The sequence below is a fragment of the Scleropages formosus genome, chromosome 10, assembly GCF_900964775.1.
Source record: "Scleropages formosus chromosome 10, fSclFor1.1, whole genome shotgun sequence".
In the NCBI taxonomy this organism is placed as follows: Eukaryota; Metazoa; Chordata; class Actinopteri; order Osteoglossiformes; family Osteoglossidae; genus Scleropages; species Scleropages formosus.
Window position 1 is genome coordinate 831,224 of NC_041815.1, and position 17,239 is coordinate 848,462.

At 44.2% G+C, this 17,239-nt stretch overlaps 1 protein-coding gene across 1 annotated transcript; it reads right to left on the minus strand.

Moving 5' to 3' along the window:
* Positions 1 to 381: 381 nt before the first annotated feature.
* il1rap (interleukin 1 receptor accessory protein) lies at positions 382 to 16,337 on the minus strand. The gene is made up of 11 exons (XM_018732090.2): positions 15,435 to 16,337; positions 11,617 to 11,705; positions 7,378 to 7,645; positions 6,624 to 6,816; positions 5,656 to 5,821; positions 4,754 to 4,825; positions 3,562 to 3,697; positions 3,269 to 3,417; positions 2,531 to 2,674; positions 2,299 to 2,442; positions 382 to 1,822 (listed from the first exon to the last, which is right to left on the minus strand). Coding segments are annotated over exons 1-11 (1,809 nt in total). The 5' UTR covers positions 15,437 to 16,337; the 3' UTR covers positions 382 to 1,376.
* Positions 16,338 to 17,239: the final 902 nt, after the last annotated feature.

Below are 17,239 nucleotides of genomic sequence, written 5' to 3' on the forward strand. Positions count from 1 at the left end.
TCAGAAGTGCCGGTATGTTCTTCTCGCTCGAGATGATACAGAGAAACACTTACATAACATCTGGGGAATAAAAAAGTCTGAGCCACGTAACACACCTACATATGCCACTACAAAGAATAGTCTTCACACCTCCTCGAGCTCGAACCCTTACAGAAGCGCTTCACTATGGATAGAAATTGGTGGAGCGCATTTGAGAGCATGAAGCAGAATGCATCACCAAAGCTCCCCACACAGCTGTGAATGTGCCATCGTCCGGATTAAAGCACAGACAATTGAAGAATGATGAGAAAACAGAGAAAATGCACAACCAAAACTGACATTTATAAAATATAAAATGAAATCTTTGAAAGTAAACGTGAAAGATGAAAACATGAGGGGAAAAGAAAGAAGAAAGCGATACACTGACCCCTAATTAATCTGGTTGAATTCTGATTTAATAAAATCTGCTTAAACAACAGACCTATGAAGACAAGAGGAGGAACATTTACAGGAGCATTATTAAATGTACGCAGTGTGTATGGCCCTTCACACACAACCCTGCGCTCTGTGAAGTTGTATACCAACAGTGGTTGGCTGATGCCGGCACAGTCGTCACCTAGAGTGTGGGCTAGGAGCCAGAAGGGGAGAAATCCAAAATAAATACAGAATATTTCGCTCTCTTGGGATCCTCACGAGAGATTTGGAGATCAGCGGTGTGAAGTTGGCAGCACACAGTGCAGAATGCTCAACACAGCAGAACAAGCGCTGCATATCGTGGGTCTCTCAACTGTGTCACACAAAAATACATTTCACACAGCGGCTTCAGTTCAAAACACACAACAGCTCGGTAGACCACAATTCTGGTTCTTACTAAGAGTTTAGGAAACCAGAGCTTATAATGTCACCATTTCCTTTACCCTTCAGACAGTTGTGACACTGTAAAAAGAAGGTATCTGCAAATGCCGATGGGGGTAGATGCATTGCAAAAGCACCAGCAGATGAAATGTAGTTTAGAAATGTGATCCAGTTTGTCCTGTGCCTTTCCTGAAGAAGGGTCTCTGTTCAAAAACATGTTTAAAATGTACTTTAGTAGAGAAAATGTTTCCTTTTTTTGCAGGACAAACATGTAATGGAGTTGCAGCTTTCTTCTACCAGTGTATTTTTTAATTCGAAACACCACTCTCCTTTACTGGGCTTGGTAAAGTAAAAGAACGCGGTACTTTCAGTAACACTTGCATGTTGCTCGATGCCAGCACACAGCGGCACTACAGCGGTGCTATTGCCACCAAGAGTGTATGTGGTTCATGCGCACCGGGCATCACGAGCGAATCGGTGCCAGGCTGCCCTGTCGGTATCACAGCCTTATTTGGGAGTCTTTGTGCCTTGAAGTTCAACTCTTAAGTGTCTGTGATTTGTGTTGGAACAACACCGTCACTTTTTGTGTGTGCGTCGTGCTCCGAGTCGACACTTTTCACTTCACTGGGAGTCAGTATGTATTGCTTGTGCGCCGCATTGATGCTGGGAGCATCTCTCTTCCATTTGATGGGGAGCTCCACCTGGAGCTGCTTCCAGAAGTGAGACGAGAGGTGTGCAGATTTCTCCCCCTTCCAGCGGATCAGTGCCAACGCCACGCGGGCCCGCCGCAGTTCCTGGACCCAGTTGGACCTGCTCACCGGTTGGTATTGGACCAAAATGACCCGCAGGTCTCCGCCCAGAGCCATACTGTCCAGACCAGCTTTGAGTTCCAGCAAGGCTTGGGTGCCCTGCAGAGCGTAGGCTGGACTCAGCACCACAATAAGGCACCGGCTACGGCCCACGAAGCTCAGAGTCTCGTCTGTGATAGCTGTTGGAGAAAGCGATGCAGGTTAGCGCCGTGTCGCCGAGAGCCCTTCAAGAATTACCGTGACATTCTGTTTAGAGGACATCCCACGTAAACTCCCCTGCTGACTGCAGTCACAGCAGCCCACAGCAACTCCGGTGTCTCCTTACGGCAGGCAGTACACAATTGCCACACTGCTGTGCCAACCTGACCCAGTAAAGGCCATTCTGCAGCAATTAGTGCTCTCAGTGCAAAATGAGTCCCACGTTCATTTGCGTAGCGTTAACTCTCACATTCAGACCGACCCTCCAACAGGCAGAGAGCAACAGTCCAGGGAAAAGCCACTCCTTGGAGGCCATCGCGTACTCAGTATCACTTGTCTATACTCCCTCCAATAAATGTTCACATTGCCACTCCTTGAGGGTCATTGCAAAACTACTCCTACTGTCACATTAATAACCTGTCCTTCATCGGCCCCCCCATGGGCTCTCCATACTTACTCCCTCCAGGCAGGCTGTCCCTATCGAAAATGCACACTTTGTAGCCCAGCTCATTCTCCAGCACCCGCCGGAGCGTCATGTGGACAAACTGCTCTTCCGCACTGTTCCTGGCGTAGGAGATGTAGACATCAAACTCCTTCCCATCTGCACAGAAAGAAAGGCATGAGACAGAAAAAAAACATCCAGACACCGGGGTGGACAGCATTTGGAGAGCAAGATATGCCGAGCCTACCTGGATCAACCCTGTGGCAGACACATCGGCTGCGGTAAAGCAGAAGCAGCTCCAGCTGGAATACGTGGTACACCACAAAGAGAACCAGCACGATGACCGTAGGCACAGCCAGACCAAGGCCCAGTTCTACATGAGGCAGGTATTCTGTAAGAGTACACACACCTGTGAGTGCACACCTGCCTAACACACACACACACACACACACAGCAGTCACCAAACTGGATGGGCCACAACATGAGACTCATCAGAACATATCGAGAAATTGGTGGTGTTTTGTGCGGTGGGCATAACAGCGAACAAGGAACACATGGAGAAGTGCTGACTTGGGTTGGCTGCACAATTCCGTGGATATATTCTATTAAAAAAGCTCCCAAATGCCATCTGGGTTCTGAACACAAGGAGTGACTGACCATATTCACAGTTTTGACTTTATAGTAGTGTACGGAGGGGGGTGCGGTGGCGCAGCGGGTTTGGCCAGGTCCTGCTCTCTGGTGGATCTGGGGTTTCAGTCCCGCTTGGGGTGCCCTGTGATGGACTGGCGTCCCGTCCTGGGTGTGTCCCCTTTCACCCTGTGTTGCCAGGTTAGGCTCCCGCTTGCTGCGACCCCACTTGGGACAAGCAGTTTCAGACAGTGTGTGAGTATTGTATGGTGGTGTTTTGTAAGCCTGTCTGTATTCATACAAGGCGGTTGTGAAGCAATGCTGCCATCTTTCCTGCGCATTTCTGTTCTTCCTTCACCTTCTGCCCGGAGGAGTGCTACTCGGCTCACTCGGTTCCTGCTGTTCTGAGCGAAGCAGCTGTACTCCTTGTTTAGATCTTGGGAGCTGAAGGTTTGGATCTGTAGCACGTTCTCCACAGTGCGGTCTCCAAGACGGTCCTCTGAAACTCTTCGGGTGACACACCATCGGACAGGGAGGGAAAGAGAAATAGCGGGCAGAGGGGAAAAGCAAGAGAGATCAGTCGTCCAGGACCGCAGTAGGAGTACTGGTGCACTGGTGTAGTACTGCTATGTTCTGTTTGTAACGTCTCACTCTGAAGTACTGGAGAACCGAGGGTCACCAAGCTGGCCCAGTGTCTGTCCACTGACTTCCCACCACACCTCTGGCTTTGGCTGCTCACCATCCAGATGAGGAAGGAAAACTTGGCACTTCAATTTAGCCTCTGAACCTGTCGGAACACACTAACTGTTAGCACACAGACAGCTGTGTCACTATGGCAACCAGCATCACTGCATCATGACCCATGTGATATTCCGCAGTATATTAGCACAGTAGGGCCATCGCTGTAAATGACCCGTTAAAAAGCTTGTCAAAAGAAACTATGTTTTTCCCTCCATGTTTAACCTTTAAAATGACTGTCACGTTTTTCTGGATCTCAACGGGAGAAACGGTGTACGTAGAGCGGACTGTGTGCTGCTAGGAAAATCCACTAATATTAGCTTAATGCTGAACCACTTATAGAAAAGACCAAACACCCACTGAAAATACAACAAGATATGGAGATGAAAATTTTACATTTATTTATTTACTCTGCACTTTTCTCCAAAGTGGCTTACAATGAAAGGTACTTACAAAGATGTAACCATTTACACAGCTGGGTCATTTTTACTGGAGCGATTCAGTCAAAGTACCATGTTCAGGGTTACTGTAGCAGGAGTGCAATTTGAGACCTGGGCCCTTCAAACTCAACTCTAGATGGTAGCGCTAAACAGCACACCACCTTCTGCCATCCCTTTAAGAAGGGGCTTTGCTGCAAAATCACAGTTTTACCCTATTATTAATCAAAAAGGAAGATATTCACTACAGTGCTGTGTATTGGCCCCTATTTCCAATTTTTTCAACTGTTTCAGCTTTTTGACATTAAATTTGATGCTTTTTTAGTCAGTTCTGCAAGTATATTATGGAACCTGAAAAAAGTTCTAGCTTTTTTTTTTCCCCTCAGTACTAGTTTTAATAATTTCTTTCTTTGGTGTGAAAGAAAATGAAATATATCATCGATGTGAAAATAGTTGACTCTCCCGGCCACGTTTCCCTGTTTCTATGCATTACTCCAAAAGGACAGTTTTCCAGTACTTTCTCAGAAACGGTGGAATCCATCATCAGAAAGATGACCTTCACTGAGAAGACACACACACCCAAATATAGCTAAAGCGTTAATCACTTATTTACTTTGCGCACATACATTTGCGGAAATAATGTCGATTGATACAGCTCTCTTACCAACCTTTTTTAACTGTGAACAAGTGCTGATCATCTGGGATGTGAATGACCGGATCTTTCGGGATGCGAGAGGAAGCTGAAATTACATGTAGGATTGGGTAATAGTTAGGAACCCATTGCAATGACCCTCTAACCCAACAGTATTTACTAATACCCACATGACACCCGTGCTGAGCCCCCCAGTTATTCATTTACTCGTTACATGCTATAATAACCTCTTTCTTAAATCTTTTGCTCGGACACACTTTGCCAGACAGAGGACTCCACCTTATCCAGATCGATGAGGGAAAACTTGTTTTGCTGCGATAATTTTGCTTTACTGTCATACGAAAAAGCACAAGACACTAGACGCTGAAAAGCAGGCTAAAAAATAATTACTCACAGCTGCATTTGCATTATTAAATACCTCCGGATACTGTAGGTACTTTGCTGCAAAATGCCGGAAAAAATTCTCAGGCGCAACCCTACCTATATTCAGGTTTCTGGTCAGTGAACTGCACTTGATTGCAATGCATGATTATTAATAATGAATGAATATCATTCAAATTCATTATTAGTAATGGATGAATTGGCTTCCTGCATGGAGGAGATGGTGAGCAGGACTCTAGTGCATCAAAAAAAAATAAATAAATTGAATCTAAGTGTACATACAGTGTCTTTTCACTGGAATTTAGTCTTATTTTTAAAGCAGTCTTCTTTATGCAGGTATGGAAAGTGTTCCAACAACTAGCCAACCTACACCATGTTCTTAATGTAACTCATGGTTAATGTGAAGCACAGGTGGTTGTTTCTTTAATTTCCGAGTGCTGCCGTCTGACATGTCCCTCCATGTGTGGCCTTCGTGGTGAGATCAGCAGTGTAATCTCACAAGCTCAGTGATATACATGCATGCAAAGGTCTTCTTACACACAGGCCTCACAGCAACCACCCTGGTGAACTTCATCTCCTCTCCTCTGAACGTGTACGTCACCACGCAGGTGTAGTTGCCAGCATAAATCTCGCGCATCAGATGAATGACCACGTTTTGCCCCTTCTTCTCACGGTCGATGCCCCATTCATATTGCTTGCAATTCTGTTAAAGACAAATCAATACAGGAACACACTCAGCTATAGGAGCACGTTCAATTCCATCAGTACTACACTAAAAATAGAAATCCAGTCAGTAGAACAGGGAGACTGACGTAATGACACCAACTGTACGTATACAGACGGACCCTGAGTTACGATGGTCCGACTTATGTTTTTTCGACTTTACGATGGTGCGATAGCGATACGCATTCAGTAGAAACCGTACTTTGGTTTTTGAATTTAGATTTTTTTCCCCAGGCAAGCGATATGCGGTACGACACTCTCTCGTGATGCTGGGCGGCAGCAGCAGCAGCGATCCACACCTCCCAGTCTGCCACGCGGTCGCTAGTGTATACAGTGTTCTGTGTTGCTAGTGTTTTTTTGGAGACCCCCCGTATCTACGTTGTGTTTTGTACATCCATCATGTCTACGAAACACCCGCCTGTGTCTCCTGCTACTGATGGGAGGAATAAGAGGAGAGCAATTACTCTTGAGGAGAAACTCGAAATAATTGCCCAGCATGAAGGAGGCAATCCCATAATGGCCATCGCACGTATGCTAGGCTATGATGTTCCGTAGGTTAGGTGTATCAAATGCATTTTCAACTTACGATACTTTCCAGTTACAATGGGTTTATCGGAACGTAACTCCATCGTAAATCGAGGACCACCTGTGTCGTAGGCAGCATGAGGGCTGTAAGGTATAGGCTATAGGACGCAATGTAATGGGTGCCTCTGCATCTCTGTCTTCCATCAAAGGCCACTTTTGTGCTCTCTGAAAAAGAAAGTGAGGACAAGCAGACTCACATGGAACCACTGGACAGACAGACTCCTGTTGGGATGCGTGAAATCCTGGAGATCAGGACAGCTCAGCGTCTTCCCCTCCTCCACAGGAATGTCCACACGGACAGAAGGCCCCGGGGGCTGAGGCACACACATTCCCTCTGGCCGCTGAAGGACCTTGAGCCTCACGGTTACCTTGACACAACACGTTCTGTTGCTGAGGAGACAAAGAGAGGCAGGTCACAGAGAGGCCAGGAGCCACACAGACATACAGCACGTATGTGTTATAGCGGTCTGTCCTAGGACAGCAAAAACGTTCATTTGACAAGCACTTCCACATTACGTTAGACGGCTGGTACCCTAGTGGTTAGCGCTACTGCCTTCAGACCCAAAGGTTGCAGGTTCGATCCTCACCTCCAGCTACAGTACTGTTCAGTAAGGTACTTACCCTAAAATTACTCTGGTAAAATTATCCAGCTGTATAAATGGGTAAATAACTATAAGCTTGTAATTATTGTGACCTTAACATTGTAAGTTGCTTTGGAGAAAAGCGTCAGCTAAATGAATAAATGTAATGTAAGTTAGATAACATCCGGCAGAACTTGGTTTCTCATGCCAGTATGGCGAGCCATTCTCTACGCAGCTCTCTGGGTAACCACTTTCCTGCTTTCTGTCCTCGCAGGTTCTCCTGCCCCTCTGTACCAACAGCCCCAATATGATCTTCTTTCTGCCCAACCACTGATTACACATATTTAAATCCACTCAAAAGGGTCCGTACCTCAACACGCAAATGTAATGACCCGCGTCCCCTGAGCTGACGGGGTGGAACCACAGCCGATTGCCCTCTCTGCTGATCCTGGAATCCATGTGATCAACTGGAACAGGCTGCTCCGCAGTCTCAGGAGACTGGGTCCAGTACCAGTCCAGCTTGAAGCGAGAACCCTGGGCATATTCTGTGTGGTAAAGAGGGCAGCGCAGTACCGAGGCCTCACCCCCATACACCTGGATCATCTCACCGCTGGAGGTGCCCACGTCCTGACATGCAGCTGATGGAGGGGAAAAAACTGTGTTACTGGCGTCCATCTCTACCACTCGAGGACTGGGCTAGGACCTTCACCACACCATACTCCACAGAGATCTGCTGTTAACAGACAGAGTCATACAACTGTGTGCGCTAGAGATTTATATGTACTCATTTGTTTTTACTGATAAAAGTAAAAAACTGTATTTCTATCTTTAAATTTTGAATTTCACAAAATGTTTGGACTGTGCAATTAGAGGAACTGAAGAAAGACTTTAAAATGCACTCTATTAAAAGCAGTAAACGTGAGTTAACAGCATTGCTGTGAGGACAGTTCTGTTTGATTATAAACAGGCACGACAATAATAATAATAATAATAATAATAAGAAAGTTTTCCAGATGAGCCATATTTCAAGAAGAACACTTTTTTAATTTTATATTGATCAAATTATTAAGTGAGACAGTGGTTAAGGACTTGGATTTAAAAACTGGACAACTCACTCATTTCACCTAGCTCCTTCGCTAAGAGTCTAGGAGTAACGACTGATGCGAGTCTGTCATTCTCTCAACATATCGAAGCCACAACCCGATCCTGCAGATACATCCTGCATAACATTTATAGGATCCATCCCTACCTCACTACTGGCTCCGCTCAACTACTTGTCCAGGCCATGGTGACTTCCCGTCTGGACTACTGCAACTCTCTCCTGTGTGATCTTCCTGCTAATGCCATCAAACCTCTGCAACTTCTACAGAATACTGCTGCATGAGTTGTGTTTGATTTGCCAAAGCGCTCCCATGTATCTCCTCTACTCATTTCTCTGCACTGGCTTCCTATAGCTGCCCGAATCAAATTCAAAACCCTGATTACTGTGTACAAATGCATCAATAGAACTACTCCCAGCTATTTACAAGACTTAATCAACCGCTACACCCCGGCCAGGCCCCTTCGCTCGTCTGCTTCTGCTCACTTGGTGGTCCCGCGCACAAAAGGTAAAGCTCGGAGGTTCTCGGTTCTGGGTTCGTTGTGGTGGAATGACCTTCCCCTGTCACTCAGAACTCGGAAACTCTGTCTACTTTCAAGAAGTGTCTGAAAACTCATCTTTTCCAGATCCACTTCGCCCAAGATCTCTCCAGCTCATTTAAGGTGTAACTGTTCAGGCATCATAACTCCATAAGCATCTCCAGATACAACCTTTATTCAGCCACTACTCTGGCATTGTATTTGCTTATTTGTGTCTTATAATATTTAAAAAAAAAAATGGTAAGAGGGTATCAGGATTTGTCTATCCTGTGTTTTATGCACCTACTTGAACAATGAACCCTGGTGCAGCAAGTGGTAGGTAGCAAACTAGGTTTACCTGAGACTTTCATGTCTGCAGCTATGTCTCTTTCTCTTAATGTAATGCATAAATTATACTTTTGCTGAGATGTACGTTGCTTTGGAAAAAAGTGTCTCCTAAATCAATAATTGTAAATGTAAATGAAAAGATTGTAGGTACAAGTGGTAGCATTGACCAAGAAAGTCTGACATCCAGGAAAGAGTCAAACTTTATAAATGAGAGGGGAAAAAAAAAAATCTGTTTACTGGTTGATGTACATAAGGCAGTCTGCTGGGAAAACACAGAAATTGTCATAACAACTGAAAGAGCTTTTTCAAAGTCTGATCAAGGACTGATGACACAGCGATGAGCCCACAGTGACGCCTGACCTGCACTTTCAGTTTTGAAGACGTGTGCAGTTCAACGAGTGTTTCATACACTTTTTACCATCACATTCAGTGTCATCGCTACCATGACGACATGGAATGTACTTGTTTCCTGCGTGCTTTATTTTTTCATTTTACAAAGTTTCTTTGAGGTACACTGTCCCAGGTCTCCTCAGTAAGGGTAGAGTGCTCTGGTCATCAATGAAGGACACACACAGCTGTCTCTCTTCTGCTTGAACTCAACCACCATTGTATACACACACTATCTGAGGGCGCTTGTCTCAAGCGGGGTCGCGGTGAACCGGAGCCTAACCCAGCAGCACAGGGCTGGGGGGGGCGCACGCGCGCACACACACACACGCACACGCACACGCACACACAACAGGACGCCAGTCCATCGCAAGGCACTCCAAGCAGGACTTGAACCCCAGACCCACCAAAGAGTGGGACCCGGCCAAACCCGCCGTGCCACTGCGCCCCCCCATGCAAGTGTTTTAATTGCCATTGTACTACCAGACACAGAGCACACAAAAATAAACAGCGTCATGTTTCATTCTCACCACATTCAATAGAATTCAGTTAATTTTTACTGCATTCTTTTCTGGCATGGCGATGCACCACACAGTCCAGAGCGCTCCTCTTCGCACATGGTTTCTCCCCCCCTCAACCACAAAACATCGGCGCTTATAGCCTGACCAAACAGGTGGAATAAACAGGAAGTTCACTGGAAACATCATGCTTGTAAATGTTACACTCAGAAACACAGAAACCACAAAAGGCCTCACATCCACTTCCTGTGTAACAACTTACACCTTTCCCACTACTCTCTCTGTGTGTGTGTGTGTGTGTGTGTGTGTGTGTGTGTGTGTGTTATGCTTCAAGCAATGTCCCTTATCAACTTCTGAGACACATTATAATCTATATCACTCTTGAACAGACACCAAAATTCTGTTGTTTGGTTTAGGCCTGAAAATAAAAGAATACAGTTAAACAGTTAAAGACTTTGCACTGGTAACATTGTATGTAACCTAAAGTAATATATGTTACCTATTACTTTTTATATTTAATCTGGCTGCTATTTGCACTTCTCTTCTTGAACAGAAATTATCATATTTCTCGCATACGTATAGTGTACTTTCATACATACTGTATGTGCTAGTGTTCAAAGGTTCAGAATCACCCAGAAATGTTCATATTTTTGAAGGACTTTATCCTCTTTTTTTTTTTTTTTTTAAAAAAAATAAAAAAAAAAATAAAAAAAATAAAAAAATCAAGGTACCATTAAATTACAGACAGCTGGTAGTGTAGTGGTTAGGGCTGCTGCCTTTAGACCCAAAGGTCCCAGGTTCAATCCCCACCTCCACATGCAGCACTCTTGAGCAAGGTAATTACCCTAAATTACTCCAGTAAAATTACCCAGCTGTATAAAGGGGTAAATAACTGTAAGTCACTGTGGAGAGAAGTGTCAGCTAAACAAAGAAATGTAAACTAATCTGAAAATACAGCCAAGGCACCTCTACTAATATTGAAAATGGCTATTACTGCTAGAAATGACCGACTTACAGTTAAAAAATAAAAAAAAAAATTGAGTGACGTGTTTCATGATAAAGCTGCATCATTTTGGCCATTTTTGAACCCAGAGATGAACTTCGGGAATTTCAGTACGTTGTAACCCGGAAAGACCATTCACTTGCTTTCTTGAACAGAACAGCAGGTTTCAGCTAAAGTTTCTCTACCATTAGGACACTGGAATAATGAAAATGGGGCTTTGCAGTCTTAGGTGAAAAGTAAATCATAAATCAGTCATTTTAAGCAGTAACAACCACTTGGAACATTAGCAACAATGTCATGACTGTTGTGAAATCAATTTAATGGTACCTTGACTAAAAAAGTATTCTTTCAAAAACTTTCTAGGTGATTCCAACGTTTTGAATGCTAGTGTATGTGTGTGTCTGCGTATATATATTATATATATAATATTTTATATATATATATATATGCTGTCATGTATGTTTGGTCATCAAGCTTTGTTACTTCATACTTTTACTCTGTTATTTACAGTATATGTGTCGTGTAATGTCTGCAATTTGTGTTCTCGTGTTCAGGGAAACTGAAAAACCACGAACGAGGCCAAATTCCACGTATATGTGAACATGCAATAATGGCCAATACACTCTTACTACATCTTTACCTTTGTCTCCATTCTCTCTACCTGCTGTGGGGAAAAGCCGAGAGATGATAAAGTGACCAATAACTTATTTGAAAACACAGGGTAACCAAAACTCACATAAAGGATGGCTTGACAGAATTTCGGAGGCTCCACCCAGAAACAGCACAGCCAGGGACAGAGAAATCAGTGCTGAGGGACAGGACGTCCTGCAGGAAGAAGGAGAAGCACAAGTGCGCATGAGGACTTCCAGAGAAACACAGTGAGTTATAAACAGAACTGAACATGAAGACAGATCAAAAAAGTCAACTGTGGAGGAAGAACAAAAGTGCAAAGACGCTTTCTCAGTTGGTGAAGAGACCTTTTTTCACTTGTACCTTTCCAGTTGCACTGAAGTGACTGAAGATGTGTATCAGCAGAGCACGAACATCTAACATCTGGCTGACTGTGTAGTCATCACGAGGTGACACGAGTACTTGCTCTTTTGGGCAAATTCACCAAAACGCTGATACACTAACACACTGGGACAGAGCAGAAGGCCCAGACTTAGAGGCCCACGAGCACAAGGATGCGGGCGGCTCAACACGGTGCCACACTGAAACTGGGACAGGCAGACGGAGGGACAAAAAGCCACACTGTTAGTAGGGCACATCGAGATACACTAACAACAGACCGGAAACCAGACAAATTTCTGGTGTAAACAGCACAATGAGGAAAATGCATGAATGACAGAGGGAGCGTGTGTGTTCCGCTGATGTATGGATGAGTGACCCAGTGCAAGTAGTGTATTTAGTAGTGTAAGTCACCTTGGTGAATACGGTTTGTGGGCTGACAACACTACATAGAGTTCATTGGAAGTCGTTTTTGAGAAAAGCATCTGTTAAGTAAATAAATGTAAATGTATGTAAACAGATAAATGTAAAGCCTTCAAATTTACCTCTGTTATTTCCACCATGCTCTTTAAGAACGATATTTTCAAAATTTGGGATCTGACATTTTTAAGGGTTCTTACATTCAGAGTAAAATGTTTGACTGCTGAAGGCAAATGGACTCTTACACTACCACCTGTGTAAAGGTGTTTTAATTTAAAAAAGGTTGTAATTTAAACTGGTCTTCAAACAAAATGTTAACATTGAACCTTAACTTACAAACACAAGAGGGACTGAAGTTTGTTCGAAAGAAACTGTTAAGTCTGGTCAATAAGTCATAGTCTATAAAAATGTAATAATATAGCTTAATACCTCAACTTACTCACAGGTTAGGTCCTGCTAAAGGCACCAGATAAAGTTACTATGAATACAAAAATTTTATTGCCTTAAGACTCCTTTGTTTTTTTTTTTTTTTCTTTCTTATTCTCTTTTCATAAACAGTTGATACAGCACAGGGCCTCTGTATTTCTCTATTCATGATATATTGAGCATGAAACAGGGACATGGACAGGATGCCAGGACATTTTATTATCTTCTATTAAGCTCAAAGCAAAATTAAAGCCTTCTTTTAAATGAAAAAATATGTAACGCCTACAATCTCCTATTCAGTGTGTTGTTCTGGTTTATACATCAAGTCAACGTTATGTTTCTGTATGAATCACGTGCAACAGCAGAATGAAGCAGCGGACTAGAAGGAGAGTGAGTTGTAGCTTGAGGAGAACAAATTAAAAAGCGTTTCGCTTTTTATACCGACTGTGTGCTAACATGCCTCAGAACACCACAAGTGACCCGTTCATTACATAAACATTCATTAGCATATGGACACTTGGAGTTCCCAAACAAGAAAGCATAACAATAGAGACATATCTCTATCTATTCGCAGGGTATTTTCTGTAAAACTCTCATATATCGCTATGATGAATTTCGAAAATGCACTGAAGGAAACCCCTCCAGCACTGCTACATGAAGCTGTCCCCCCACAATCGGCACGAGTTTCTATTTATTGATTTGGTGCCATCTTATACAAGGAATTGGGTTTTTCCTGGCTTCTGCAAGCAAGAACTTTCAGAAAATAGAATGAAAATATGCTTTTAAAAATAAATTTAAAACTCTAATGTTCGTAACATGAAGAACACGGGTTTTAGGGTTTCACACACAAATACTGTTTTTCCAGTTAACAGAATATGCATGAAAACTACTTCCAAAAGTAAACAATTTGAATTGCGAGCATCTGCTTTTCACCACTTCAGTAGCTTTCAACAGAATAATAAAAGTGCGTACAGTGACGTGAAAAGAAAGTTTCCAACATCACAGCATTAGACTGTATGAACCTCAGACAAACTGCAGACACCAAAGCTACAGTTGGGAATCCACAGGTGTTTGGTAGCAATACGTAAATCCACATTTGTCAAAAACCATACATCGCATATCACCACAATAGTTTTCATACATCAACATAGTCTAAAATCTTATAAAAAAAACAACACGTCAATGTCAAGTTTTCATTGAACAGTGAATGATGATGGAAAATCTGTTATGTTTTATTTTTACATGTGTAAAAGTAAAACCGCGAAAGTGAAAAAGGGTGTACTGTACTTTCTTTTCCCCGATGCCGTATGTCAGCTAACTTTTACTATAATTATTCTTTACTTGGCTGATACCATTGCCCAAAATGCCATGGGATGATAAGCAACTCGACCATTGTTCATTACTGCTGTCCTTTATTTAGCTGACCACTTAGTCCAGGGTGACCTACAATGTTAAAGAATCCATTTTACAGTGATTTACCCATTTCTACACAAGGATATTCTTACTGGATCAGTTCAAGGTAAGCATCATGCTCAAGGAAATAACAGCAGGAGTGATGAGGATTAGAACCACAAATCCCCTGGGAGCAAAGTGCTACCCTATTACTGAATGAGGGGACAGCTGGTAGTGTAGTGGTTAGTGCTGCAGCCCTTGGGACCCACAGGTTCAATTCCCACCTCCAGCTGTAGTACCCTTGAGCACGGTACCTACTCCAAATCGCTCCAGTAAATTTACCCAGAGTATAAGTGTGTTGCAAGTTGCTTTGGAAAAAATCATTAGCTAAATGCAATTACTTTGCTGCTCTTCTTCAACCTTTCGCTAAATAAGGCAGCAACTTTACCACTGGAAAATCTCCTTTGCCTTAATCTATACATGCGGTTACAGTGACGCTCAATGTTTATTTGCTTTTGGGCCACTTCATATATACATATGGGTGTAAATACCCAAATCTGTTTACACTGACTGCGGTGGAACGGCGTCCCATTCAGGGTGCACCTCTCCCAGTTTTAGCTTAGTGCCCAGTGAACGCGGGATACGCTCCGGACCGCTGTGACCCTGACGACGAAAGGCGGTGAACAAAAGTGAGTGATGAGTGTTTATAGCGAGAGGCTCTCGTACTCTACATGTAGTGTAGGTCACATGTCTACTCTGCACAAATTACAATGTTTTTCTTCAGTTTCTCTTCTTTTTTTGCTCAGTTTAAGTCTCTGTCATAATTCCATGCAAGTCTATTTATGAGTAGACTTGATTAGATGATTAGAACCTCCAGCTGTCAGTGCTAAAACCGTAATAAAATGTTGCCAGGTTAAAAAAAAAAAAAAAAACTCCTTGAAAAGTACAACTTGGTACTAAGTACTGTGTGATGAAAACAAATCGTCATCCACGTCCACACACTCACATCGTGTGTGTAATGCGCACAGCTACACTACAGTCAACTTCAGCATCTCATTAACTCTTTTCATGGCTCCTACACTGTACCCTTTTCTCAAAGTACAGTACGCAGGCCTGCAACATAGACAAACACAGACAGTAACACTGGAGGGCATCTTGGACACAATTAGAAATGTTAATGAGGAGCACAGAGGAGAAAAGAACATGACACAACTATAAAGTGCACCATAATAATGATAATAATAAATGTGTACTTTGAGCAGAACCAATGAGAGGAACGCCTAATGCAGCAGGTCCTCCAGTACTCACATGGTCCCAGGATGACACGTTCCCGCACGTCTCAGTCAGTGTGAACGCGCAGCACGAGACGAGGAGCACTGAGGCTCAGCTCTTCACACCTCAGTCATCACAGTCATCAGAGTCATCGGGGTGGCCAAAAGAGTGCTGAGACGGGTCCCTCGGCGCAGCACCGGGCCTCGCACACCTCGAGTCCATTCCCAGTCACATGCTGGCCTGGTGTGTGAAGGTGATCGCAGCGCGCACGCACACGCACACAGAAGAGTAGGTAGCGTGGAAAACCCGGGTGACACGCAGCGAGTACACCGTCGCAGTGTAAACGGAGTAATGATTAATAATCGCGCTCCGCCTCAATACACGCGTCTCTGTTCAACACGTCGACGCGGCCGCTCGAACCGCACGCTGTGGGCACTTGTGCGGAGTTTGCGCCACGGCCGCACGGCGCGCGCGGACACACGCGACGAAGGCGAGCGGTTCCTTCGTTCCCCTTACGCTCATGGCGGCCGCGCGCTTCTCGGACATGTTCGCAGGACTCCTCCAAGCCCCTCCTACGGGAAATCCACATTGCGAAACGTGCACTGTGGGGACATTGAATCATTGTGTCTACTCTGTGTGTGTTTTCGGGGACGACGACATCTCCTTTTTCACACGTACGCGACAAACTTCGCGACAACAGCGCACTTTTCCTTAACACTCGTATTTCCAGTCAACTGGAGGGAGGGACGTGTGGTGTTTTCAGGCGGACCCACCGTCGCATCGGCGCGTGAGCGAACCAGCGCGCACGAGGAGGATGCGGATTAAGACGGTATTTTTACTGCCATTTAAAAGCAAATCCTGTGTCGTCACGCGGCTATTTTAAGAGTCGCATCCCAGAGAGGAAGATAAAAAACATACTTTGAGTTTTGTTGTCGGTGACCAGTGGTTTTTGGCGCCACCCACTGGCGGGGAGAGGAAGTGAAAAAGAAGCCCCCCAATACACACAGTTGCGCAACACGCTGGTCCTGGTCCTGACTTGTGAAAATAGATGTGTCACCAGAAGATCATTTAACCTCCCTGACACGTACGTAGAGGCTCAGAGGAACACATTTCACCTCAAAATCCAAGGTGAGAAAAAACACAAACAAACAAGATGACATTACACACACTGATTGTCACAGCAAACCGGAGCCTAACACTGCACAAGGCTGGAGGGAGAGGGGACACACCCAGGGCAGGACACCAGTTCGTCGCAACGCACCCCGAGCAGGACTCGAACCCCAGACCCACCAGAGAGCAGGACCCGGCCAAACCCACTGCGTCACCACACCCCCCAGGTGACATTATTGTGTTATTATACTCTACCTGTACATGTCTTTTCTACTGCAATGAGGACACACATTTACTGTTGTCTCTTAGTAATTTGGCCACCGAGGACACATTGACTTTTTCTTGACTTAACAATTGTCCTGTTTCAACACGACTTGAGGGGTAATGTGTTTGGCTAAGGAGCATATACAGAATATTGCACGAGGCAGAAGGCAGCACATTTGAATGGTAGTAGACGAGACTTCTGATGGAAAAATTGCACTTTGAAGGCTAGAAAATTTCCTTCTGTTGGGCATTTACTTGACCCAAATGACTTTACTAGTTTAGTTATTTGATTCAGTGTACAAAACTGTAAATATGTTACCCTGTACCAAACTTTTCTTGAGCAATTTTAAGGTAAGTACTCAAGGGTACTACAACTGGAAGTGGAGTTAAAATCTGCAACCTTTGGATCCAAAGGCAGCAGCTCTAGCCACTGCATTACCTGTTACCCCACGTGGTACAAAATAATA